The sequence below is a fragment of the Geospiza fortis genome, unplaced genomic scaffold, assembly GCF_000277835.1.
Source record: "Geospiza fortis unplaced genomic scaffold, GeoFor_1.0 scaffold181, whole genome shotgun sequence".
Classification (NCBI taxonomy): domain Eukaryota; kingdom Metazoa; phylum Chordata; class Aves; order Passeriformes; family Thraupidae; genus Geospiza; species Geospiza fortis.
The window spans coordinates 1,797,304-1,824,357 of record NW_005054412.1 but is presented as its reverse complement, the minus strand read 5'-3'; the positions used below and the strand labels follow the sequence as shown (position 1 = coordinate 1,824,357).

General features: G+C 35.7%; 1 protein-coding gene across 6 annotated transcripts in view; it reads left to right on the top strand.

Annotated features, from left to right (window-relative positions):
* Positions 1-283: 283 nt before the first annotated feature.
* The window catches only part of PDS5B (PDS5 cohesin associated factor B), an 82,046-nt gene continuing 55,275 nt past the window's right edge, over positions 284-27,054 (top strand). For 5 of the 6 annotated variants that reach the window (XM_031061414.1, XM_005426364.2, XM_031061413.1 and 2 more), the window contains exons 1-8: positions 284-430; positions 3,832-4,035; positions 8,559-8,645; positions 8,744-8,841; positions 9,904-10,030; positions 16,667-16,747; positions 18,505-18,645; positions 26,306-26,421. In XM_031061414.1, the coding sequence (XP_030917274.1) occupies positions 323-430; positions 3,832-4,035; positions 8,559-8,645; positions 8,744-8,841; positions 9,904-10,030; positions 16,667-16,747; positions 18,505-18,645; positions 26,306-26,421 (962 nt within the window). In that variant the 5' untranslated portion in view covers positions 284-322. The remainder of the gene's footprint in view (positions 431-3,831; positions 4,036-8,558; positions 8,646-8,743; positions 8,842-9,903; positions 10,031-16,666; positions 16,748-18,504; positions 18,646-26,305; positions 26,422-27,054) is intronic. The other variant, XM_031061415.1, reaches the window with a different exon arrangement.

The window sequence follows — 27,054 nt, the reverse complement described above, 5'->3', positions numbered from 1 at the left end:
GATTCTTGGTTGCATCTTGTTAGTGTGAAGATTAGTGACATTCTGAAATGAGGAGTTTCAGCTTTCTTCTGATGTGCACTTCTTGAAAGCTTTGTTGTGTCATAGGACAATCTACCTGGATATCAAAACTGTTGCTGTTTCCCACAGTATAGGTTACTGAAACCAATCAAAATATTTTGCCTTTTTTTGTGTTTGTATGGGTTTGTTGGTATATTTCTAGTTGAATTTTGTTTGTCAAAATGGGACACTTATGGTTAAGCATGAACTAGTTAAACAGCATTGTCTTGTTAATTTCTTTCCACAGTTTTAAAACCGTGAAATCATGGCTCATTCAAAGACGAGAGCCAATGATGGAAAAATCACATATCCTCCAGGAGTCAAAGAAATCTCTGATAAAATATCTAAAGAAGAGATGGTGAGAAGGCTAAAGGTTAGTAAGCAACTAATTGCTTGCAGATTAAAGTTTCTTGTAAAAGATGTTCAATAATCCTATTCATGTATTTTATATCTGGAAGGGTTTTTTTCCCCTTTGGGATTTACCTTTTCTATGCATAAAAGGAGAAAATAGTTTGCTCTTGTGCCTTCTCTTCTACCATGTTCTTGAAATTCCTTGTTCAAAAAAGGTTTAAATGCATTTAAAAATCACAAATAGAAATGAGCTGCCTTAATATAAAATGCTACTTAAATTTTATTTTAGCTACTATGCTAAGTCAGTACTTGCATTGTTTTCCAGTATTTTCCTCTCTAAAAGGGTGATAATTTTGGAAATAATTTGGATACCTGTCAGTACATTCTTTTTATGCCTTCATGCGCTTTGGTTTGTTTGTAAAAACCTTTATTCTCATTGTTTTAGCCTGTATCATGATGAAGGTAATTTTTGTTATACTTTAGTGTATAAACTTTGACTATACTTGCAGTCTTTGATGTATTTCTGTCTTGAATTTCTTGACCATTTTATTTGGCCTAAGCATACAGGAAAGTTGGACAGATTTGGAGGCTAATTTTGTTACTACAGTTCTGTATCTACCTATGTACTCTCGCTAAAAGGGAGGCCTGTATTGTGGAGAAGGAGTGTCTGCAGCTTGGGTCTGCCCTGTGAAACAGGAGGGAACAGATGTGGGATGGGAACCTGAAGTATTCTAACAGATGAAAGAGCTTAATTTGGAGTTTTCTGAAGAAATAGTTTTAAGTCAGTTGGAACTATGGGTAAATTAACAAAAACCAATAAAATCCCAAAACATGAGGGTTGCTTCTTGTCTTCCCCCCAGTAACTTGTCTAGGCTTTGGGATTTGGTTGATGGACTTCAGTGAGTGTATTGCGTTCTATGATACTGAATAAAAGACAACATTTATAACTTAACATATGATTCCTAAGAGAAGGAATTCTTTGTTAGCAGTTGCATTTTTTTTCAGCTTGTGGAAATGCAGCACCACAGTTCTTGCTAATCCTTTTTCTCCTGTAGTTTAATTTCATTTCTGTCTGTGAATGTCTAGTCCCTTCTGTCATCTCGATCTGTCTTGCAGAATAAGAGGACCTTCTAAGATGTCTTGTGTTTCTTGTTAGTTGTTTATTCTGGCTGTGAATTCATTGGTGCTCAGGCAGGGAAAAACCTGAAGTATTTCTTTTATAAGAGGTTGGATGTTCCATGCTACACCACAAGTGTACAGAACTTCAGTATAAACACAGTTGCAGGTGCTAAAGAACAGTAGTTGATAAATAAGTGAACTATTAGCCTCTTGATTTCTCTGACTGCCAAATTCATGCAATTATTAGGGAAAAACACTTTTCTGTGCACAAGCAGACATTCTGCTGTTTGTTGATAATGATATATTAATATAAATGCAAATTATTGAGAAATCTGAGAATAAAATGGAAAATATGCAGAGTGAATTTCTGTATTAGCATAACTTACGTTGGACATTTGATGCATTTTGAATTGATGCCCTCTTGAAGTTTGTAATAGATTTGGAAATGAGATAGAAACTAAATGGTGACAGTTGTGAACTAGCACTGAAGACAGAAAAAAGGTGATAAACTCTTGGAAATGATGAACAGTGTGAGAAAAGCATTTTTCCACATTTTTTTTTAATACACAAGAACCAAGTCATCATCTAATGAAATATTAATTTTAGACCAACAGTCTAATAATGCACTTCTCTGTCAGTTTCATACAAGTAAATTCCAAAGCTTGTTTCTGTGGAATGATGTAAAGTTGAATGGGTTAAGAAATATGTGCCACATCTGGAAGATGAAGCTCCAGGAGTATAAATTGTGGTGGTCTGGGTGTGATTTCGGGCTCTGGAGTCCTCTAACTTATTCCTTTGCAGGAACCTGGAAAACCATTCTAGAACAACTAGCTTGTTGTCATTTGTGTTTCCTTAAACACTGTGATGGGTTGCTCTGCAGACAGGATGACTGATCTTTGTTGGCCTGACTTGTACAGATGTTCATGTTATCAGGGAAAAAACATGAAAGGTTCATTTCCAAAGTAGAAAAAACCTATACTTGTTGCAAGAAGTATAAAAAGACAACTTTACATGGAAATGAAAAGAGGTCTGACTTGTAAATTAATTAGTGCGTGAGGGCACCAGTGCACTTCAGGTGGTTCATCTTGTGCCTGACTGGGGAGGACTTTTTTTTCTTGCAGTGGAAGTTGTGTCTGCCTAAGCTGCTGATCTTCTGTGCCTTTTTGTAAAGGATTCTCATATGTTTGAAAACTTCACAGCTTCTGTGATCCTAATTATGCAGAAGTTTGGAATTTTTTTGAGTTGGGCTTCTTGCTCCGTGGCCAGTTATAGTAAATTTTTTGGAGGGAGAAAAAAACCCAACCCAACAACAAACTATAGCAAAGTAATGTATTTTGCAGTAATGTATTTTGCAGTTAGAGGATTCTGGGACTTTACATTATTATTCTTTGAATAACATCTCTTCTTGCACTGAAGAAGTAGATGGGAGTTTTGGCTTTAATTCTCAGGATTGTGTAATTAAGGCTGTAGTATAATTTTGTTAATTTTACAAGAGCTGAACTCCTTAAAATAACTCTGCCTATGTGAGTCAGATAAGGAATTTGTTTTGTCAATAAATTTCTCTCCTTCAGAAAGTTTTTCAAATATAAGAGTTCTCACCAACTGACAGTTACTAAGTATAGCTTTTCCTGCATTTGTTTTATTCAGCATGTTAAATATTTGGTGTCCCAGACTCTTTTTTTTCCTCCATGACTTTAGTAACTGGATCCTCATAATCCTAGTGGTCATTTTAGTCTTATTGGACAACATGCTTGCTCCTGAGCTGCCTGGATTTATGTATGCGTTTGCTGAAAGTGTAGGCTCTGCTTCTGGACAGCACAGGGAATAAATAGAATTTTCCTCAGAGCAGTAATAGGCAAAAACCTGAAACTGGAAGAGAATAGGAGGAAAAAATCATTGTTGAATAGATGAGAGAGAAACAAATATTTTTAATAAAGTTTTGCCATTGTCTGAATTTTTAAGTATCAGTGTATTTTTAAGTAACAGTAACAAGCTGTAACAGTGAATGCTGTTGCAATTCTTCAATTGTCAGACTTGATTATATGGTTTCTCAAAAAGATTTGGGAAGTCTACAACTAGGCTTTCAGTATTTCTGCTGAGACTATGTGTTGGTTCAGTTGATAGAGGACTTGGCCAGGTCTTTCCTGTGCCCTGAAAAATGAAAACACTGATTGCTCAAGTACTACTGCATAGCTAATAATGCTTCTGACAGAAGTTTCAGAAAACCAGAAAAGTAACTTTTAGTAAGGATTCTGTTACACAAAGTATTTAATTTTATGTACTAATGTGTGTCTGTCTATTTAGATGGTTGTGAAAACTTTCATGGATATGGACCAGGATTCTGAAGAAGAAAAGGAGCTCTACCTAAATCTTGCTTTACATCTTGCTTCAGATTTTTTCCTCAAACATCCTGATAAGGATGTACGTTTGTTGGTAGCATGTTGTCTTGCTGATATTTTCAGAATTTATGCCCCTGAAGCTCCATACACTTCACCGGATAAACTGAAGGTAAATAAAATTAATCTCTTTTTCCACACCAGGGTTTTACACTCAGTGATTAATATAATTGGTCATGACTGCTTTTTGCTTCCTTTTATTTCTGGTTCAACCTAAACAGTTCAAGGTTTTCACTTGATTTTGGGATGGGATTGGTCAAGTCAGTTGTCCATGACATAAAGGGCTATATATTACATCTTCCAATAACTTGCAGAGTTTTGGATTTGTTTTGAAAAGAATTATTTTGTTGAACTGTTTTGGAGATTTGTAGGTTACTTTACTTTAGAAATATTGATTATATCTATAGCTTTTATCACAATCTCTTGCGAGATAGCTAATAGCTTCACTTGGGAAAATACCCCTGCATCTCCAATTAAACTACCAAGAGGCAGGTACTTGTATATTTATAGATAAAGGCTCTATTGAAACAAAGACAAAGTACTTTTGTACTGAGTTAAATGATATTTGATGTGACTTGGGGAATTCTGCAATTACAAACATCACTGATCCCACTAGATGGAGATGGTTGATAGAGAAATGTCAGGTTTGAAAAGGAAGTACAGATCTGACTAATTTGTTCCAGAAAGAAATAAATTTTATATTATTTTGTGGGTTCTTTTACTTTTTAAAGTAGAAATCTAACTTAGTTCCCAACTCTCAGAATCAAACTGTTTCCCTTGTGCAGTCAGAATCTACAATGATGAACTGGGTTTTGGGGGAAATCTGCAAAAAGCCAGGTGAAAGTAACACTGAAAAAAATGTGTGCATTTTTGTCTTCCTGATTTAGAAATGTGTGTGGTCTTTTTTGTTGAGTTTGGTTTGGTCTTTGTTTATTCCACAGTAGGGTAAAAAGATGGTTGTGGTGGATGGTCTATCTATTATCACTTAAGAGGAAATAACTCCATTTCTCCTCTAGTGGTTGTGCCAACAGTGCTTCCTAATTAGGGAAACAGTGCAGTTCCAACTGCTCTAGTACGTCTTTTGTTAATAGACATATTGGAGAGATATCTAGGGACTTTTCTTAGTTCTGTTTTCTTAATTCTGAATTAGTGTGTAATCAGAGATACAACATCTACTTCCTGTACTTATTGATTGCACCATCTTCATTCAACTGGAGATGAGTATTAGCTTTCTCTACTGTGCCGTATTTAAGTCTGGTGTCCTGATTCCTATTTCAGTTTTCAGTGTATGTTTTCATTTGCTTGTTAGGCTTAGAACTTTAATTTATCTTTCTGAGTTGGGCTAACGAAGTTCCTCCTTAGAGTAGTTGATTTACCAAATGCTGCTAAGCTTCAGATTTCGTAGTGTACAATATTGGAAGGTTTACAGTACTGATCTCATACCTGAAGTATCAGAATACTACAAACACTGCTGGGACAGAACTTGGAATGGATGAGGGACTTCCATTGCCAGCATTGAGTTCTGTAATCTGTGTGGATTTCAGAATTCAGTTTCTTGATGCAGTTTTTTAAACATATTTTGAGAAATAAAGACAAGCCAAGCAATAGTGACCTTGGCCTAGGGCTGCTGGGGTAGGTTTCTTGCAAACCCATTTCTTCTGAACTCAGCTTTTGTGGTTGCAGGACAAGCTCTGATAGAAATGTCGAAGAGTTCCCTCCACTTTATGACAGAGGTAAGAGGAAGAATGCTTCCTCTTGGGTTATATCTTGGCACTATTTTTACCCAGTATTTAATATCAAATCCATACTGCAGCTGAGTCTATTCTTGTATGTGTAACACCAAAGTTAAAAATGGCAAAGAGGAGTGCTGAAAAGGCTTAATTTCTTGAGAGGAAAAGACTTAAATCTTAAGTTTTTGCCCTTGCTTCAGACTCAGTGGATCTCTTTGTAACTTAGATATTGTGCAAATGGGATGCTGAGGAAAGGGATAAGAATCTCAGGTTTTCCTCTTTTATGTGTATCATCAGTGTAAATCTTAGATTCCTTGCTGATCATTGAAAGAGAGTTGATAACAGGGATGGAAAAAGGCCATGAGTAGAATGAAAACAGAGCTGGATTAGGTTTGTTCTGCTGCTCTGGTTAGGTTTGCAGAAAACTTCTAACTTTGAGCCCTCCTCAGTCCGTGTAAAGCCTAGAGCCCAAATCTAATTTTCTGGTGGGAAGATAATCTAATTATTTATATGTGTCAATTGAAAAGTACTTAAACAGAAGGACTGTCTACCTGTCTCTGCTGAAATGTAGATTTTAAAAAGGGTAAAATGGTAACAGAACTCCAGTTATCTGAAGGTGTTCTCTGGTGAGAGCCATGACTCTGATGATTACTGAAGCCATTATGTAGTTAATTGGCATCACGACAGCAATCCACAAAACAAAGAAAACCAACCGCCAAAAAAAACCCAACCAACCAACCAAAAAAAAAAAAACCCCACGAAACCAATAAAGAAATATTCCTAAAATTGAAGTGTGAGAACTTTTGTTTTTGAAGTCTGGATTCTAATGTAGACTTGCTTTATGCACTCTCATGTGAAAACCTATTGTCCAGTTGTGAAATTATTGTAATTTTTTGGCTGCAGCCAAAGTTTATTTTAGCCTGTGTTTTCAATTTATAAATGCATGTTCAAGTAGTATGTTGTGTGTGCTTAAAAAAGGGAACAATATGCTTAAAAAATGGAAAAATGTTTGGTCATAGTACATGAGATGTTAAAAATTAGTGAGTACTTCTGAGTTTAGTGTGTGTTGCTTTTTTTAAATAGGAATAGGAAAAAATAGTTTAGGATGCTTACTTTTTCAAACCATGCTGTTGTTTGAAGCATTCAGGTGTTGGACTTACTGTGCATGTATCCTATTCATTAATGTCTGTAGTTATATACAGCACAATGATGAGAACTTTCTTTTGGAAAGTTAGTAGGATCTTTGAATTAGATTCAGTAGATAAGTATTGCATACTGAGCTGTAGTTAAATGAACTGGTTAAATGAACTGATTGAGATTTACCTCTACAAGTAAAGTTTAACACAAAATAATTAACACAGAGCATGGGTTCTAAGATTAAGTAGTTTTTATGTTTGGCATTGGTCAGTCTGTCATGTGCCCCCTTTCTTCTTCAGTTCATTCTTATTCTTCCTGAGACTCAGTTTGTATGTCTTCTAAATTTTACAGAACCTTCCAGTGTTTTCTATAAGACAGCATTCCTTTTGGGTGAGGACTGATGGCCTAATAGTGTTCAGGCACTAATTTTTAAAGCAGGGGTTCTTCAGATGAGCTTTTGGATGGGAACGGAATGCTTCTGAGTGGTTGGAGACCATTAGATGTGTCCTTTGTGTCTTTTGGTTTAATTTTAGCTGAAGAGTCTAGATTGTGTGCTCTGTAAAGGATCCTGAAGTGTGAACCAGACAATGATCCTTCTCATCGTCCTAAACTCTTCAAAATCAGTTTCAAACCAAATTAAAACATGAATGTAGCTGTAGCTTTGAACAGTGTGTTTGCTGTGCTGTTTTGCCAAGAGTTGGTGATGTCACATGTAATCTAATTGATTTTATCTAGATCCACAGTAAGTGCTCAGCTTAATGATTAAGGCTGGATTTTGTGTTTGTAGTGTTGGGAGAAAAGAAACAATATTCTTGTTGTTTGTCTGTGTATTATTCTTGGGGGACTTAGGGGAAATGGTGATTTTGAAAGTGTTACAGAAATGCCTTATGGGCTATTTCTAGGATAGATTTTCAGGATTAAGCGTAAGGCTCTATTGTATTTATTATGGCAACTTTATACCTTTTGGAATTTATTTGATTTACACCTAGGTTGTTAGATGAAACATAGATATAGTTGAGGCTGTGAAGAGTGTTTCTTGTGATACTTATTTCTAAATATTTTGATTTAATGTAGTTGTAATTGTGAATTTCCAGGTGTTAATTATCTGAATGTGAAAAAAAATTTAAGAAGATACCTTCCTGTGTGTTTCTATTTAGTTAATAATTGACAATTTGTTCCTTGTAACCTGCTTCAATTTACTGTGTGAGACTTGTTCTGAAGGAGTCTTCTGGTGCTGAAAGTTGATAGAGGAAGCAGGAGTAACTTGGTTTATTAGTTTTTGCAAGAGGTGTTATCTGTGTCAGTATCTCGATGACTGAGAAATGCACAAACAATACAGAGTGAACATATAATATCTCTTAGGAAAGATGTAGTTCCCTACTGCTATTTTCTCCTTCTTTTGAAACTGATTGTAATATGAAGTAAAAATATTAAATTAATTGCCCTGCTGAATAATAAATTCTTGACTTCTGCAGCCAGACAGTTGTAGCTGTGTTTGTCGAGTGGTTTTTTTGAAAATGAAAAACATTTGTTTCCTTAGGAAAAGGTTACTTTCTCAACCCTTTAAAGAAATATGAAGTATTTTTAAATTACTCCTTGACATTTTCCTTGATGTTTTTGTAGATGATCTTTTTGATAATGAAATAATGTCTGTCATTTCAGCATATTTTGTAGTGACTAAATAATACAAGTCATTTTAAAAGGTAATTATTCTACATTGAAGGTTTAATTGCAGTTTATTGAATAACTAGCACTTCTTTCTTTTCAGGATATATTTATGTTCATAACAAGGCAACTTAAAGGTTTAGAAGATACAAAAAGCCCCCAGTTCAATCGATACTTTTATTTGCTTGAGGTAAGGTCCATAACTTATTTCATAATAATTGTTAAACATAATCTTTCAATTTAATCTTGTGTTAACTACTCCTTTTATTTTTTCCTGTTCCAACACAGAACATTGCTTGGGTCAAGTCTTATAACATATGCTTTGAATTAGAGGACAGCAATGAGATTTTTACACAGCTGTATAGAACACTGTTTTCAGTAATAAAGTAAGTATTTTCACCCCAGATTTCATGCTATATTATTGCATGATTGAGGTCAGCGAGTTCTAACTTTTAGCATTAATGAGTTTTGTAATTTAGTTTAGCTAAAGGTAGCAGAACTGTCAGCTTTTTCTGTTTTAATGAAACAAGACACGCTGCTCATCATGTTTTTTTCCTAAGAAAATTAGCTTTAGTTGCCACTTACTGCATTTATTCTGTTCTTGAAATTGAATGGTGTAATGTGGAATTCTAAGGAATTTGGAGGGTTATTGCTATGAAAACATGAGTCAGAAAGTAGCAGACACTGGAACGTACTGCTAGAGGTAGTCCAGTCTTTTCCCTTTGCTCAAACCAGGTCAGCTTGAGCAGATTGCCCAGAACTGTAGCCAGTTAGGTTTTGGGCATTTCCAAAGATGGAAAGGCTGTGCCATCTTTGGGCACCCTTCTAGTGCTCAATCACCCTTTTAAATGTCTGAATGGCATGTCTTGTATTTCACCCTGTGCCCACTGCCTTTTGTTCTGTGACTGGACGCCACTGGGCATGTGGTGTCAAGACAGTCTTGCCCTGTCTTCTCAACTCCCAACATGGGGTATTTAAATTTATCATTAAGTTCTTTCCTAAGCCATCTCTTCTCAAGGCTAAAAAAAAGATGTCAGCTCTCTCAGCCCCTCTTTCCCTGAGAGCAGCTCCAGGCCCTTAATCATCTTTATGAATCTTTGCTGGACTTAGTCCATGATGTGTGTGTCCCTTTTGTGCTGGGAAGCCCAGAACTGGACACAGCACTCCAAAGGAAGTCTCGCCAGTGCTGGGCAGAGCAGAGGGATGCTCTAATACACTCTTTTCGTGGTAGGGACAGATACAGTCTTACTGTAGTAATGAATGAGGAGAGCATGACATTTAAAAATGATGGTATATATAATGAAGGAATCAAAGTATTTTGATTTCTAAGAAAACTTGTGATTTGCTGATTTTCTTCCTTGCTGTTTGCCATCACCACAGGGAATATTCTGAACAGAAGTTTTACTTTACATAGATATTACACTGAGAATTCTTGTTTTTAATTTCAGCAACGGTCATAACCAAAAAGTACACATGCACATGGTTGATCTAATGAGCTCTATCATTTGTGAGGGAGATACTGTGTCACAGGAACTTTTGGATACAGTGTTAGTTAATCTAGTGCCAGCACATAAGGTAAGACTTAATGGCTTATGTTTTGGTTTTGTTCTATTGTTTTTTTTTTGTAATCATGATTTCTTAGATGTATGTGTTCAGATATGTGGATCTAATTGAAAGAATGGCTGTAGCAAATGTCTTGATATTATCTGGATTTCGTTTAGCAAACAAGTAATTTTAATAGACAGAAAATTCAGTCAAGTTTCATTGCTCTGGTATACTTTCCATAAGCAAAGTATCAGTAATCTAAAAGGTTGAATGTGGATTTGAATTTAAACACAGGTTTCTTTTATGTCCTATCAATGCTGGTAGCATGGAATAGAGAAGTTACATACATCCTTTGGAAAGTTTTTAATTCATGTAATGCTGTATCAACAGTTCAAACTAAGATGCTGCCCTAGTGGGAGGGAAAAGGTTGTTATGACTGCTGATTTGTAATTGGCTCTGTTGTATTTCAGAAATGTTGGCTTGGTCTTATTGTTATGTTTCTGATGCAGCCATAGAATCAAAACTATGTGCAGAAATGGTGGTTCAGGAAGAGCCCAAGGAATGGCTACCTTACCTTAACAAATCATGTCATGTTTAAAAAAAAGTCTCCTGTAGATGAACTAAAGGAAAAGCTTCAGAACTGTGCTCGTGTTGTGATACTTAAATGTTTGAAAAGCATGAAAGTCTGACTCCTTAGTTCAGGAATTTAGCTGTGACCTACTGAAATCTTATGGGCTACTCACTTGTAAGTTGTGCATGACAAAAAAAGATTGTGGGGGATTATCTAGGAAATGTATCCTTTAGCTGTATTTTGGACACTTCTAGTAGCTTTTTTTTTATTAAAATATGTTCAGGAAGGTGCTAACTGCAGTTAGAAACTGTAGTTTCTAGAAAGTGTAGGGTTAAGTGGTTATTAAGAGAGATACTTTGGAATGCCTCCTAGCGTGCCTTTACCACTAGCCATTAATTTCAGTAAATAAGTAGCACATAAATTATTTTTTACTGACAGTGAAAGACTAAATGCTTAATATAGGTCAGTAATTTTTTTTTGCCCCGCTGGATATGTTTTAGCTGTGTTCTTCAAGGAGTCTAATACTTTTGTGCCAGGACTAGACTGAAATTTGTGTGGCTAAAGTCCAGATTTATAAAGTAAAGCTTTGGAATACAAAATACAAAAGCAAGAATATGCAAAATACTTCAGTTTGTGTTCTCAGTTCTCAGTTATTAAGAATCTATTGTTTCATTGTGTCATCTGTGTTCAAATTGATTTGACTGTACTATTTTTGTTTCATGTTTAATAAACTGTCTTTGAGTTGAAGAATTTGTATCCTGTTAGGATGTCTGTAGCACTAAAACAATTCTGTTTCATAGTGGATTCAAAATTACTGACTGAATATTTTAATATGGGAAATATGTTTGGGGGTTTGCATTTTCTGCTGCTTTTCTTTTAATCAAAGTCTCTCTGTGGATAGGATGCTTGTTTATAGCCTGCTTTCTAACAAATAGATACCTAATGTCAGATTGTATTCTGAGTATATTTATTTTTTTCCATACTAATGGAAAGGAACTTCTCATATTTTTCTGTTGCATCTCAAAGTCTTCACATGGTGAATTTTTATTTAAAAATATTTAAAATTTGGGTCCTCTAACTACTTTGTGGCTACTGATGTCAAGTTGGAAAAGTGTAATAAATTCAGAGTTGAGAATTTTTTCGCTCTTCCTTTGAGCACAGAACTAGAAGGAGACCAAGGATAAGGTCCACCATAAAAAAGAACTGTGTCTTGGCTAACCTCCCTGTTCAACTGTGTGGGCGGTGGAAAAGGGAAATTGAATGATCAGACTGGTCACCAAAAATGGCATAAAGGCAGACATTGGTGTAATGGTCTGTAGGGAATTCCCAGATTTCCTAGGGACCAAAAAATATCTTTGATAGAGTGGAAGGAACATAGATCTTCTACTAGCTCAATTTGAAGATAATCAGATTGAGAGATTGTTGAAGACAATTATATCTATAGAAAGTGACACAGGCAAGTGGAGTATTTTTAATATGCCCAAAAGGAAGGTTATTTATGAGTGGGAGTTTTTAGTGGCCTTGTGAACTGAATGGGTGCATGGTGGAAAAGAGTTGTATTGGTAAAACAAGACTAAGCTCCTCAAATCTCAGTCTGTCTAATTTATCTAACCTGTGGTTTGTTAGTATGTGTTGGGAACAGAATGTTTATCCAGTGGCTGAAATTCAGCATTGGACAGCTTTAGGCAAAAATTACATTAATATTTTTAAGAGATGTAATAATTAGTTGAGCAGTTTACAAAAGATTAATTCAATACTGTTACTCCTTAAACTAAGACAGTATTTTTCCAAAGATGGGAAATAGTTATGGTCCGTGGTCCTGAAGTGTAAAAAGCAATGGTGCTCACAGGATGGCTGCAAAAACTCAGGCTTAAAGAGCATATACTGGACACATGATAGATTATCAAATGTCTGTACACCATAATTAGTAGTCACTGAAGTAGTGACAACTCCTCTAAACTACTCTATGTCCCTTGAGTTTGTCATCCATCTCACTTGGTCAGGATAAAAGCCATACTAATGTAAACCTGAATGAAAGCAGCTGACACCAATATCAGAAAAGAGGCATGCTGGAGTGTGCACAGGCTTGCTTGATTAGTACAGCTGTCAGATAAGCCAATAAAATGACAAACTTAACTTGTCTGACTGTGTGCTTAACTCTTAGTTTTGATGCTGAATTATGTTTTTCCTTTTGTAGTTTCTCTTCTAACAACTCAACTGAAATTCTTTTGATAGGATTATGTTAAGAGGGAATGAATTTAAGTGACCTAAACCCAGATAAGACCTAGAAGCAATGGAAGAGGTAGTTAGTATGAAAAGGCAAGAAAAATTAATAGCTTTCTTTCCCCCTTAATGATATTTTTGTATTATAATGCTTTTATGGCAGACCTGAAAACAATTTTGTGTTTGTGCAGTGTGTTAGAAGGCAAACTGTGCTTGATTTCCTTGGGTGTTTGCCAGTGTTCCATTTTCAGCCTCAGGACTGCTACAGGGAATCCCACATTGCACATCCCACGTGCTTTACATGCCCATGTTTTAGAAAAAGTTACATTGACAATTAAATTCTTAACTATCCCTACTAGGAATTTGCTTAATATTTAGTGTTATCTATCTTGACAACACCTCAGCTGAGCTTTTTCTTTGTCAGCTGTCCTTAATCTGTTTACCTTCCTGAGGAAAACAAGAGAATCTCTTGAAACTCTGTTAGGTGCTCTTGGATACTAATTCTGCTGCTGTGCTATTGATAATAACAATAAAACTGAAGATGCTTTTCAAATTCCAAGTAAATAATATGTGAAAAATATGCTTTTCAGGAATATTTGCACTAGATACAGACTTAACATTTGATTTTCCCCCCAAAACTACAAAATAAAGGCTGGATTGATGCTAGCTTAGTCATCTCCTGTAAATAAAATGTAAGGCACTTGCCTTTTCTTTTAAGGAGTGGGTAAAAATTATTTCACTCCCATATTTTTTTGATCTGTGTTAAATTGGTTATTGAGAGGTAACTGGAAAAAAGTAATTGAGAAAAAGTCAAGTTTGTATGAATTTCCATCACTTCCAACCCCCTTGTGCAAGAACAAATAATTTTGGCTCTGTGGCATACTCTGCTGGAGAATATTGTCTATATGAGCACAAAAATGTGTGTGCCGTACTGTCAGAGAGGTTGCCACTGCTTCTTCTGTCAAAAAATAGAAGTTTGGCATTCTAGAGAAAAGCAGGTATGAAAAATGAGTTGACAAAACTGTTACTGTTTTCCCAAAGTATAAAAACCTTGAAATACCAGCAAGAAATGGCTAAAAATCATGGTAGAAATTGAGACAAAGGAGAGAGCTTGTGGTTGACCAAGATAGCCTCTATTCAGATATTATTGCTTGAGGTCTCCCAAAGTTTTAAAAAATGTGAATGTTCTCCACTGTTTATTAACATTGTTTTCTGAAACAAAACTGGAAGTTTTGGGGGAAAAAGTCTGGTTCAGATGTTAAGTGTAACCTCAGTTTTCTTGCAGAAGATTTGTGTTCTGCCTTCTCAGGGATGGTTCTTTGGTTTCTGCTTATCAATCAATATTTTGGTTTTTTTTTCCTTCAAGATGTACTAATTGCTAATGATTATTTTAAACAATGTTGCCAACTGATGGCTTTTTTCCTACCCTGTTCAGGACTCTAAAAACCTTAGGCCTACTGGATGCTTACATGCTCCTAAAGCCATCCTGATTAAGATAATTGTCCCCATCATGAGGGCTTTCTTAAATCATTAAAAGGTCTTGAAATACATGTCAATTTTCTTTCCAAACACATGGAAATACTGTACAGATAATAATGGTAGAAGAGCGTATCTAAAAACAGAGAAGAAATTTGTCAAATTAGATGTTATCCTTGTAGAATTTCTCCTTCAAGAGAAGGAAGTTGAGGATATTTTTGTGACTGTTGAATTTGTCAGAAGGTTTAGTTCTGTAAAAGATCTTTGAACCTACTTGGTAAAGGCTGGGCTGCTCTTGTTTTCATTTCACCTAAGCAATGTCACTTTTGCTTGTTTCTGATTTCTTCCTGAAACTGGAAAATGAAGAGAAATGATATTGTTATTTTCAGATTTGATATTGTTATTTTCAGAAAGGGGGGCCTCTGGACCCATTTGTGGGTCATGACTATCGGCACTATTAAATCAAGTACATGAGGCATGAAAAAATAGCTAAATTTCCTTAGCCGCTTGTGCTCTAGACTATCTTTCCTCTTTAGAGCTTTTTTGGATAGATATTTGCATTACACTTCCTTCTTACTCAGGGTTGCAAATAGCCACTTCTAGCATTTATCTTGGGAAGCATTGAGCTTTGAAGTGAGCTGCTGTGCAAAAGATACAAGCTGAAACTGTAATTAATATGAAACAGAACAGTTCTGCCTGTTGGAACTCTCTTATGCTAGGTCTGCTGTTTAGACTTGTTTTATCCTAAACCAGATCTTGCTCATGATCCAGAGTTCCCTCTTACCCTGGTGAAAGTGGTTTTCTTTGTGTTGCTGGAGGTGAACTGTGAAGTCAAGGAGGATCAGAACAAGAATTACAAGTGGCATACGTTGCCTGTTACAGCCATTTGTGCCTTATTTGTGCCTTTTCTTTCCTGAACCATAACAATTTTGAATAACAGAAAACAAATTATTCCAGTGGAAATACCTTTTTTTTTTTTTTTAAACTTTTATTGTGACCATAAAGAACAATCCAGCATGCAGTGTTTTCTCTTTTCTGGGACATGGAACAACTGTACAGTTTTGTAATAAGATGAAAGTATTTTATATATTAAAGTACTTTTGCAGAATTGGAATTTTTAGTCACCTTCTCTATTGACTTTGAGTAAAACAGACGCTTCAGGCATGAGTCTTTGTAGTGTTTCAAGTTCACCTGACTTAATTCTATCAGTAGGCAAGTCAAAGACTTTTTTGTTTTATATTATCAGAAAATGTTAATCTGTTCCCACTGCTGTTTAGAAGCCTATAGTTCTATAGAGTTGTTTAAATTTCAGACTCATCTCTCTGTATCTTTGCAAATCCCCTCTTTCATTCAGCATACCCAAGTAAAGGAATACCCTGGGTTGTAGCATGACACCTTGTGTTTGCTTTTCATTGTACTACAAGAAATTTTCTTCGTTTTATGGTGAGAAATATTTTTAAAAAGCAACCACAAACTGCTCCTCTTTTAGTGTTGAATTATAAACTGAATATACTGGGTTTTCTTAAATTGCAAAGACGAATAAAAATTGTAGAAACTATTTTTCTAGAGTTTTTTTTAGCAATTAAAATACTGCATATTCTTGTGTATTGAAGACTTTTTTCTTCATTCTTCTGTGTGTTAATCATAAGGGCTGAGTTGCATTTTCTCCAGAAAATTTTTGAAAATTAATTCTTATATAGAAATTGGAGAAAGGACGTAACAACTAGAGCGTGGAGAATGTGTGCAGGGAAAGGGAGAAAACAATGATAGAGCAATAACCCATTTAGACAAATGGAAGGATAGGAATGTTGAAGAGGGGTTATGTTTTTTAAATTTCTTGTATTAGTTTAGTTTTTATTTTCCCATAAACTGAAATTCTAGGGGTTTTTTTCTTTGCTGTCTCAGACGACACACTATCTTTGCATGGTGTAGTGGAGAGGCTGTGGTGGTGATTCACAGGTGGCTGCTTGATGCAAGGGCAGAATTGCATTTTCTGTGCTCCTGTTCAGAGTCTCACTTCTGTGGTGACTCTAAATGCCTTTGTGTTGCTTTGTATCACTTTACTGGTTTTCGGGGAAACTGATAAGGAGGAGCAGTAAAATGCAGGCACTGAGTTCATTGAGCAACAGTTTTAGATGTGCAACTGAAAAGTAAGTCCTCATCTGCCTGGAGTTTTTTTTATTTTTCTCAGTAATATCCGTGAACACTACAAATCTTTGTTTGGAATAGCTTTGCTTTTACTATATTATTTTTATTACTAAAAATATAAAAAGAATGGGCTATTTCTGTAATGCATTTATCAGTACATGATGGCTTTAAATTCTTGGGTTTGTTTTCAGATAAATGCATGTGCTTATAACTCTTCTGAGTTTTTTGTTTGTTTGTTTTTCCCCCAGAATTTAAACAAGCAAGCCTATGATTTGGCAAAGGCTTTACTAAAGAGGACGGCTCAAGCAATTGAACCATACATTACTAATGTAAGTGAGGACTGCAAACAAACGTGGAAATCAATACTTTCTGTAACTGAGCAGTGTTATAAAAAGAATGAATTGCATGAAAAAATGAAAAGGGCTGAACAAGAACTTTTTACAGGTTGTCATTTTTCTTTGAGAGAATGATTGTATTAATGAAGCACTGCATAACCTGTCCTTTTGAGTCTAATTATTTACCATATATAAACTATTAAGTACTTAATACTTGAGATTTTGGAAATGCAATGGAGAATTTACTTCCAGCTGTCTTGGAAGACCTTGTAATTCAATCCTTAGAGTGACTGGAATACCAAGTGTATTTATATATATTGTTCTGATAAAAATACATAAGCACATTGTAAGCAAAATTTGTCTTTTAGTAAGGAGATAAGACAATTTAGAGTCAAGAGAATTGAAGATAGAGCAGAATTTTAGTGCTGTTATCACAGCAGTAGAAGAGGAAGCAGTCTAAGAATAGATAGTAAAGAAGAAAACTGAGTGAATTGAGGGTTGTAGCAGAGTTGAATGTAGACATCATGGACACTAATAGAAGATGGATGAGGGGAAGTAAAGATTAGAGAGGAGTATGCTCTAACTTGAGCTGCACAATAGGAAAAAGAATAACTCTGTTATTTTTTAAGCAGTTGAGGATTTAGCAAGTCTTACTGCATCTATCCAAAGCTTCAGGAGCTTGAAAACACTGGAAAACCTTAAATGCTTTCTGTTACTTTCAGACTTGCAACATTTAGAAAGTGAGCGCTTCCTAAGATTTTTAAAAATCCTCAATAAAAACTCTTACTCCAAACCTAGTGTTTGGGAAGGTGTTGGTGCATGGTAATGTGTTTTTAATTTTCTTCATCTGTAAGGTTAGATTGCAAACTGGGTGCCGTTTTCTGAGCTTTCAGGAAATCTGTACAGTAAGAATCTTCCTTCATAGGAAAAACGCTCGTGGAGTCCTTTCTTTCTCATGAGAGTTATTTTGTGGGTTTGAAAATTTTCTTTCTTGAGATACATTAAAAACACAGTATCAGTTAGTTTCCTAACCAGGATTATATACATTCAGGCAACTCTGTATCCTGAAAAGCAAAACAGTTCTTCAAGACAGTCTTTAACTTACAGTAAAATGCACATAATATATATATTCCTCTTTAGTTGCCTTTTACCTATCAGGGAGGATGTAGTTGAAAATAGTGTGGAAATATTTTCTTTCATGGGAAGTATGAAGTTTCCCTCAAATTTACCAAGAAGAAATATTTGCTTTACAGTTGCATTATGTTGCTTGTAAATACAAATTCTGGAACAATCAGTTATCAACTCCTGTGCTTTTACTTTCAACTCTTTAACGTGTCAGCTGTGTAGTGTAGTAATTAGCCAGTTGTTTCAGCCTTGCTTTAAATGTTAGAACACTTTTGAAATTATGGTTTTCGATAGTGGAATAACTCTGACTATAGTCCCACTATAAAAATATATGATGCACTGAAATTCCTTTAAAGTTGTGTTTCCTGAATTATTTTTAGGCCTGCTGGGGCGAACATCTTGTTTAATGTGTTTTCCTTTACATATAATACTTGATACAAGACAATGATATTTTAAGACTTCTGTTATGGAATTCTGATCTGTGTGTGCCACATTCCATCCTTTTTCTTTTAGAAGTGAAGTTAATGTAAGGTTAAAAGTGACTTAATGTTTTAGGATTTAGCATAGGATTTAGAAGAGTGTGTGTATACTCTCATTCTTGATTTGTAATCTGTTTTGTTTCCCAGTTCTTCAATCAAGTCCTCATGCTTGGTAAAACATCAATTAGTGACCTGTCAGAGCATGTATTTGATTTGATTTTGGAGTTATACAATATTGACAGTCATCTCTTGCTTTCTGTACTGCCACAGCTCGAATTCAAACTTAAGGTAAACACTTCCACCCTTTCTATATATTTGAAACATGTATGCTTTGACCATTATTGTTTTGGTTTTTTCCGTAACTGACAAGTTCTTCAAATTATTTGGCAAATAGAACTAATAACTATATGTAAAAATTATCTTCTCTGCATTGTTTAGAGGAAAACCCATACAGCTCCTCAGAAATGTAATTTAAATTGAAGTGTATTAACCTGCAGTGTGTGTGTGTGTATGTGTATATTTGGGATTTGGTTGCTAGATAGTTAGGGCTTGTATATTTCAAGCAATAACTCCATTTTTTTGGATGACTTGAGGGCTTGACCTGTTTTATTTCCAGGTTTACTTATTATTTATTGTGAAAGACCTCATATTTCAAATATATATACTAATAATTTTGTCCAAATTGTGGTTCTGTGACAGATGAAAGAAGACAGCTGGAATGCATCAGTATGTCTTGTAGCAATTGCTGCAATGTCGTATGATTTTTCAGGCTTGTTTCATGTGTCTGGAGAACAGCTGGTGCTAGCTCTATTTTAATGGGTATTTTTCTTTTTGACTTCCTTTTCAAAGTGTCTCCATCACTTGGACAAATGTGATATAACACATGAGTTGGTTCTCCCTTCATTTTGCACTACTTTTATTCTATGTGTCATTCCACAGTGTCTCTGTGAGGACTGTGATGATTAGATTAGTATTACTCTGTTTGTATGTGATCTGTTACTAAGCTTGAGGGGCTGATGTGCAATGGGCCTCTTGTAAGTTTGAATGTATTTATCACAGAGGACAGATTTTAGGTTTGTAGCATTTTTGCCCTCTTCTTATGGTAATATATATTATCACAGTGGCTTGTTCATGCCAATTACTTTGCCCTAATGTTTCTAGGCAGGCATGCTACACTTGCTGGATGAGGGGGTTTTTTAATGCCTTTGTCATTCTGTTCACATTTCTGAGAGAAATAGGGTTCAATTTACTGCTTGCTGTCTGTGTTTTCAAAGTAGACCTTTTTTCAGCCTTTAATTCCTGTTCCTACAGACAGCAAACAATTATCATTCTCACTTCAATAAAAATAGTACTTCTGCAGCTGAAGGTGTTATTCAGGATATTTGATCTTATCTGCTGCCATAATATATAATTGCAGTACCTTTCCCATCTGTAAGTCCAGTAAAATCTGCAGGTTCTTCAATTGTCGTCCTACTCCTTCATTGACTCATGTTTCATGATTTTCAATACTGATGTAATTCTTGAATCTTATTTTATTGGAATCAGTCTAGTAGCCAATGTCAACTTTTTATTTATTTGTTTTGTTTTGTTCCCTCTTTACCCAGGCCGGAAAAAATTCTTGTCTCTTTCTTCAGCTAGCTGATTTCAGCCCTAAGCATTTCCATGTTTTCTTTGAACTTCTTAATTTACAACACATTTTTTTCATGTTTGCATTTCTATTCTTTGTTTAGTGTGCTCTTTTCAGATGATGTACATGTATTTTGTTGCTTTCTGTCTCCTTCATCCTTAGTGCAGTTTTCTCACTGTGGTTTGAACCCTTAAAGGGTAAGTGGTTTATGTTTGATGTCTACAAGATCAAGTTTAACAATGTTTCCAGGAGATATGTAGGTTCTGATAGCCACATTCTTACCACTCTTATTCCTTGTTGGCTTCTTGAACTTAGTATAGTTTGTAGCTATGCAAAAGCACTGTAATCATTTGTTACTCCATGTGTGTGTTTTGATACTTCAGGCTACCAGAAAAAATAATACATGCCTATTTTTTCCCATTGGCTGTCAAATGACCCATGTTTTAAAGAAGAAAAAAAGCACCTCTCTTTGGAATAGGATACCCCTGGTTTAAAGTTTGAAATGCTGGAACCAGTTTCCCAGAGAACTTGTGGGTGCTTCACCTCTGGAACTGTTTAAGGCTGTGCTGGGTGGTGCTTTGAGCAACCTGGTCTAGTGGAAGGTGTTCCTGCCCACATCAGGGTGGTTGAAGGATGTCCGTAAAAGTTCCTTCAACCCAAATAATTTTATGGTTATAAATGAGTTGAGGGGTCTTTAAAATCTTTCTGTGGTGAGAAGAGTATTTTGAAGATAAGTGCTCTGAAATATGGTCAACCTGTGTTTTTTCTGAGATCAGCACAAGTTCATTCTACATGCAAACCTGACAGTGATGATTAAATACTTTCCACTCCAACAATAGCTTTAGCTTTATTCTGAACAGCAGCAGCTAGTGTCAAAATTTTTTAAAATTCAGTTCCAGGTAAATAGCTCATTAGTGTGTTGAGAATAAAGTGTGATTTCAATGAAACTCAGAGCGATTATGGTTGAAGACAGCCAGTTTTTTATTGCTTCAAATGAAAAGAAGCTAGACAGCAGTAACCCTGTTAAGTTTGATGAAACCTTGGTTTAGGTGGCTGGTAAAGGAAAAAATGTGCATGACAGTCCATACTGAAAACTGGGAGAGGGGAGTTGTCTTTTTCAATAAAGGTCAATTAAAATTAATGATACAATAGCCAAGAGCTTCAGTGAGTCCTGCATATCATTCAGAGCTGGACTCAGTGATTTTGTCTTTTCTGGATTTGGCACATAGTACTGTGTCTCTGTATGCCCAGTTAAGGTGCCTTGTCCTTCTGAGCTCGCTTACCATGGACTACTAGGTATTTAAGTTAAGGTTTGTACAGCATATTTAGATGAAATATATAGTGTCACTGGAACATCCAGTTTTTGTTCTATGAAATTATCTGATATGGCTCTTGAATACAGAGTTGTGGTTACAGAAGGCAAATATTCCAGTAGTGCTTAAGAGGTAGTGGGACGTTTAGTGTTTTCCAAGATCTCATATTGCTGCTTTGCTGCTTAGAAGATTTGTATTATTCCTTAGCAGATGATCATAGAATCATATAATACCAGGTTGAAAGGAACCTCAAGGATCATCTGGATAAAATTTTCTTGGCAAAAGCACAGTCTAGACAAAATGGCCCAGCACTCTGTCTAGCTGGATCTTAAAATGTCCTATATCAGGGAATCTACCATTTCCCTGAGGAGATTATTCCAATGGCTGATTGATCTAATGGTGAAAAACTTTCCTCTTGTGTCCAGTGTTGAAGGAAAGCTGTGATTGTCTGAACAACTGAGTTGTGGAGATGTGCCAGAATGATCTCATCTTGCATGCACTGAACACACAGAAGGGGACATAGTATTTTTACAAAGACAAATTGAATAATTTTCTCTATATTTTTGAAAATATGCATTTCTTTTTAGTTGGCTTCAAAAGCAGTAAGTGAAAACAAATTTTGGCCAGATGAAGTACACTCATGGCAGACTTACCTGAGAAAGATATCAAGTATCCTGGCTCACTTGCAAGCTGAAGTGCAAGCTTGGTTTCAGGTGTAAAACTGTCTAGTCCTGCATGAATTTGAATGGATTTCTCCTGGTATCAGCAATGTTATCTCTAGTTGCATATTCTGTACATGAAACAGACTTTCTATGTAATATCTTATTTCTTTGCTTCTAAACATTAAGCTTGACAAAAGGAGGCTCAAGGAGGATCCTCTCACTTACTCTACAACAACCAGAAAGGAGGTTGTAGCAAAGTTGGGGTGGTGGGGGTGTTGGTCTCTTCTACCAGGTAATAAGTGACAGAATCGGAGAAAATGGCCTCGAGTTGCACTATGGGAAACTTAGATTTGGTATTAGGAAAAATTTCTTCACTTAAAGACTTGTCAAGAATTGGAATAGGCTTCTTAGGGAAGCCTATTGGTGGAATCACTATCTCTGGAAGTTTTGAGAAGGGAAGTGGCTGTAATGATTTGTTCATAAACATGATGGTGCTTGATTAACTGTTGGGCTCAAGGATCTTAAAGATTTTAGTTTTTCAACCTTTATGACTCTATGATCCTATGGCTTTGTGGCATGCTTTGAAAATGAAGTGATGATGGTTTTCCCCTAACCATCAGGTGAGCTTCATTGAGCCATCTCCTCTGCCTTCCAGTTGATTTGTGCCTTGATGGGAGTTTGAGGATTTAAACAAAAATCTTTGAGTTTGTGACTCATTACCTGGCAGGATCCAAATCTCTTGCTCTTCATCTCCATGAAATTTTTTGTACTCTTTCTATCAGGAAGCCTTCTGGTTTATCTTCATGGGTTTAGGGTTGTAGACTTTCTCTTTCAGTAGGGGTAAAATCCAGGGACTTTTTCATCAGAGACCAAGTAAATTTTTGACCATGTGTAGAGAGGTTAAAAACTCTTAATATGAAACTTGTGAGAATGTTTAGGTGTCTCTGATACTGTTGAACCTACTCACTATTTGAGATGTAAACGATGTGGCCACCTAGTGTTCAAACACCTTGCCATTTTGGTACAACAGTGAAGGCACAGGTAAAGGCTTTCTCCCTGTGCCATTCCTCCTCCCCCCAGGTAGGCTGAGTAGAGCAGAAGGTTGAAAGGGGACGTGTGCTCAGCAATAAAAGGCCAGGGGAAGGAGGAGGAAAGGATTAGTGTTCATGCTGTTTGTCTTCCCAAGTGAGCCCTGTGTGAGACCCTGCTTTCCAGGAACTGCCAGGAGATCTCCCTGCCAGTGATAGGTAGTGAATGAATTCCTCTTTTTGCTCTGTTTGTACACATAGCTTTTTCTTTACCTCCTGAACTCTTGTTCACTTGATGTATGGGCCTTTTAACCTTCCTTCCCTTCCTCTGTCTGTTGGAGAGAAGGGACTTGGGTGAGTGTTTGGCTTTTGGCTGGGGTCAACCTGCCCTAGCGCTATAGATTTATGTAAATAAAAAGCTCCTGTGTTCTCAGGTGGCAGAACTCTGCTGTTAAGCTCTGTGAGAACTGTTGTGAAATCATGGTTGCATCTTACTAGTAATTTGCTTTTTGCCTGATTATGGAAAGGAGTCTGGGGAATTAACAGGAGAAGGAGCACTATATTAATTTAATTTAACCTCTTCTATGAGGGTCAATCATTTGTGCCTGATCTTGGCATTTTAAGGTGATGTGTTTAGAGATCTAGTACTGACACGGAAGCACTATGGGTTTGGGAAAGAGCTAAGTATGTATTATCGTATAGGTCAGCTTGTAGAAGAAACTGAAGGAAAGGAACTTTTTTCGAACTTCATACTTGAATTTTAGGAATTTCTGTTACAGAAAGCAAATAACATTTAAATGTTCAGAGAATGGAAAGGTCATGAATAGACTGTTTTGGAAATAATTGTCGTGGGGTTTAGGCTTTTATCTTACTGTTTTACTAAACCAATATGATGTAATGAATAAAATCAATAAAAGGCTGACTTCTTGTTTTACAGCTGCCTTTCTTCCTGGATATGGTAATTAAAATTTTCAAAAGTTTCAGGTTACGTGTCCACTTCTTATTCCCAAATCTCTCCAGGTCCTGAGTGCTGCCTATTCTTTTGGACTCAGTTGTGGTAACAATCTGACTGGCTTCAGCTGCTCTTACTGACAGACTCAAATGTCTAGGCCAAAGAGCAGCTGCCTGTGTGCTGGGACCATGTATGGGGAACTGAAAATATCCATGTTTGGTGCCAATTTGTATTGACAAGTCATGATGGAACACTATTAGAGTGCTGGATTTACTTAAGAGGGGAAAGATGTGACTCTTCAGAGTGTCTCATAGAATGGAGAAAGATTGAGATTTTTTTGGAGTTTGATGCCCTTTTTTTCATCCTCAAAAAAAGAGTGGAGATTAAAGTAGAATAAAGGAGAGATGCTGTAGCAGTAATGTATTCATTCAAAAAGAAGTACAGGTTTATTTTTGTTACCCTTTGGAGAGTATATAACCGTGTTTCAGGGAAGCCAACATCAGGGTAAAAAATTCAGAAAGGACCAAATAATTCTTTACCAAGGTCCATAATCACAAGTATTTCTTGTTTCTACAACAGGACTAGAAACACAAGTGGGTTGTCTTATAATTGGATTAGTGGCTGATACAGCAAAAGCTTCTTCTGCAACTAATTAATTAAGGATATTTTAGGGTTTTGTTGTTTTGTGCGTTTGTTTTGTTCTGTTTGGTTGTCATTTTTTTTCTCTATATTTCTAGCTGTATAATTAAGTAGTTGAATGTTTAGTGTGCTTCCAGCTCTTCCACCTGGCTCCTTCTTCCACATTCTGGAGTGTCTTGCTCTGAGTCTGTGTTGGTTCCCTAAAAAAATTCAGAGATGCTTAATATTTTAGCGTTTTGTTTAAGCAAGAGAGGATAGGATGTAAGTCATGAAGGCTGGACTAATGTTGCCCAAAAAAAGAAATTGCAATTTCTTAATCATGCCCCACAGAATATGTATTTGTAGTATAATGGGCTAAAACTCATTAAGAAAAAACTATTTTTTATTGCAGATTTAGAGAAGGTGGTGACAGTAATGTCAATGTAAATGTTAATTGGTAAAAAATTAGTCAAATGCAAAAAAGCATATTAATGGATTTGCTGTTGGCGCTTTGAATACTTAATACTAAAGTGTATTCAAAAGAATTAGTCTTTTGTAATGTAGTAATACATCACTGTTAGAAATTACTGCGTCCTTCACTTCCCTTGCTCTGTTACTTTAAGGATTTTACAAATGCTTTTACTGTTCTTAGGGTTTTGAATTAAGGACATGCTGGCAAATGTTTCAGCCCTTTTATGGTATTGAGTCAGGAGGAGTAGTTTGTCTCTAAAACTGTGGTGTCGTATAAAAGAATTCCAACAGCTATATTGTGCTCTTATTTCTTGTTCATGTTCAAAAGGGGATGCTGAACTAATAAGCATTCAGAGATGCTAGGAAAAAACCCCAGTACTTTACACAGTTCTTAACTTTTACCAGAAAAAAAACTGGAAATAATAAGGGATTAGTAATATCACCTAAGCAATAGTCTGGCCTAACTAATGTAAATTAATTTTAACTGCCCATTTTCAAGGAATTGTTGCACAAATTGAGTTTTTTCCCTTTTCTTTAATAAGCAAAGGAAAAAAAAAATATGACGAACAGTAAATACACGCTAATTGCACAAATGGTAACATACATTTCTGAAGTATGCATTGTGGTTCACATTCTGTGTGTTGAATTAAAGAAGGTAACGCAAAAGATAAAACAAGGCCTTCTCCAGTATATTTCCACTATCACTGTTAGTGCTCATTTTCAATATAAAACTATCTGTTGTACCTCAGCAGTTTTGAATATAGGCTCAAATACAGGACCACATCCTGTGGATCTCAGATCTTGGATACTTAATTTGATGTTCTCTAGAGACTTGTATCCTGGAAACTGCTATTTTTGACGAATATTTTTAATTAAGCAATTAAGCGCTGTTCTATAGAACTGTAAACCACACAAGCTTAGACTGACTTCTATAAGTTTTGTGTTGTGTCTGAACTTGTACAGGCACATATCAGATTTCCTAACAATCAGTAAACTGTAAGTAAGTGTTAAAAAGATGTATTTTTCACCAGGCTTCGTTCACAGCATTTTTTGTTTCAACATTGTTCTTCATTTTCAGTCTTTATTATTTTGTCTTCTCAAAAAATAAGGAAGTATCTTTGCCTCGAGGTAGACATTTGTATATAAGAGTAGTTTATTAATCTGTATTGTGAAATTTCTAGAAATATGTGTGTTGATATAAAAACTGTACAAAACAGAACTCTGTTTTTTGGGCTAGTTTTTCTTTTAACTTTAAGAAAAATCTGTTCATTTTCCAGAGCAATGACAACGAAGAACGTCTGCAGGTTGTAAAACTTCTAGCAAAAATGTTTGGGGCAAAGGATTCCGAGTTGGCATCTCAAAACAAACCACTTTGGCAGTGCTACCTGGGGAGGTATATTCTGGTTTAGTTTCCTGTCTAGGGAGGAAGTATATTCAATGAAGTCAAATGCATTTGATTTGGTTTTTTTTTAAAGTGACACATCTAAGCCTGAATTCCCTCCTGCTGCTTTATCTGAGATCTGGCAGATAATGCTAAAGCGATTTTACACATATCTTCCACATCTGTCATTCTGCAGAGTGAACATTTACAAATCATCACCTTAAATGCTCTTTTTTTTCAACTAGCTTTGTTGCCATTGTCAAGAAAAATGAATACTTTAATTTCTTCACAAGTGAAGCTATTCAATGATGGATTAAGTTTAAAACAGCATCAAAGGATGTTTTTAGTATTAGGTGATACTAAAACTGCTTTTGAGGCTTTTATGTACAGTCTTTGTGTATGAGTTTCAATTTTTTTTAATGGTAGGAGTACCTTAAAAAATAGGTGGTATTTATGATGCTGCAAACATACTTAGTTTTCTGTTTTTTGAAATATTCTGCCAGTTTGAGATAGAAAATACAGCTGAGCTTATAATTATGAGAAACTCAAGTCTGGCTACTATAAAGAAAATATTTTTGATTTGAGTAAAAGAGGATACATTCTAAAAGCTATTGCAAATGCCATCGTTTATGATGTAGCATTCAA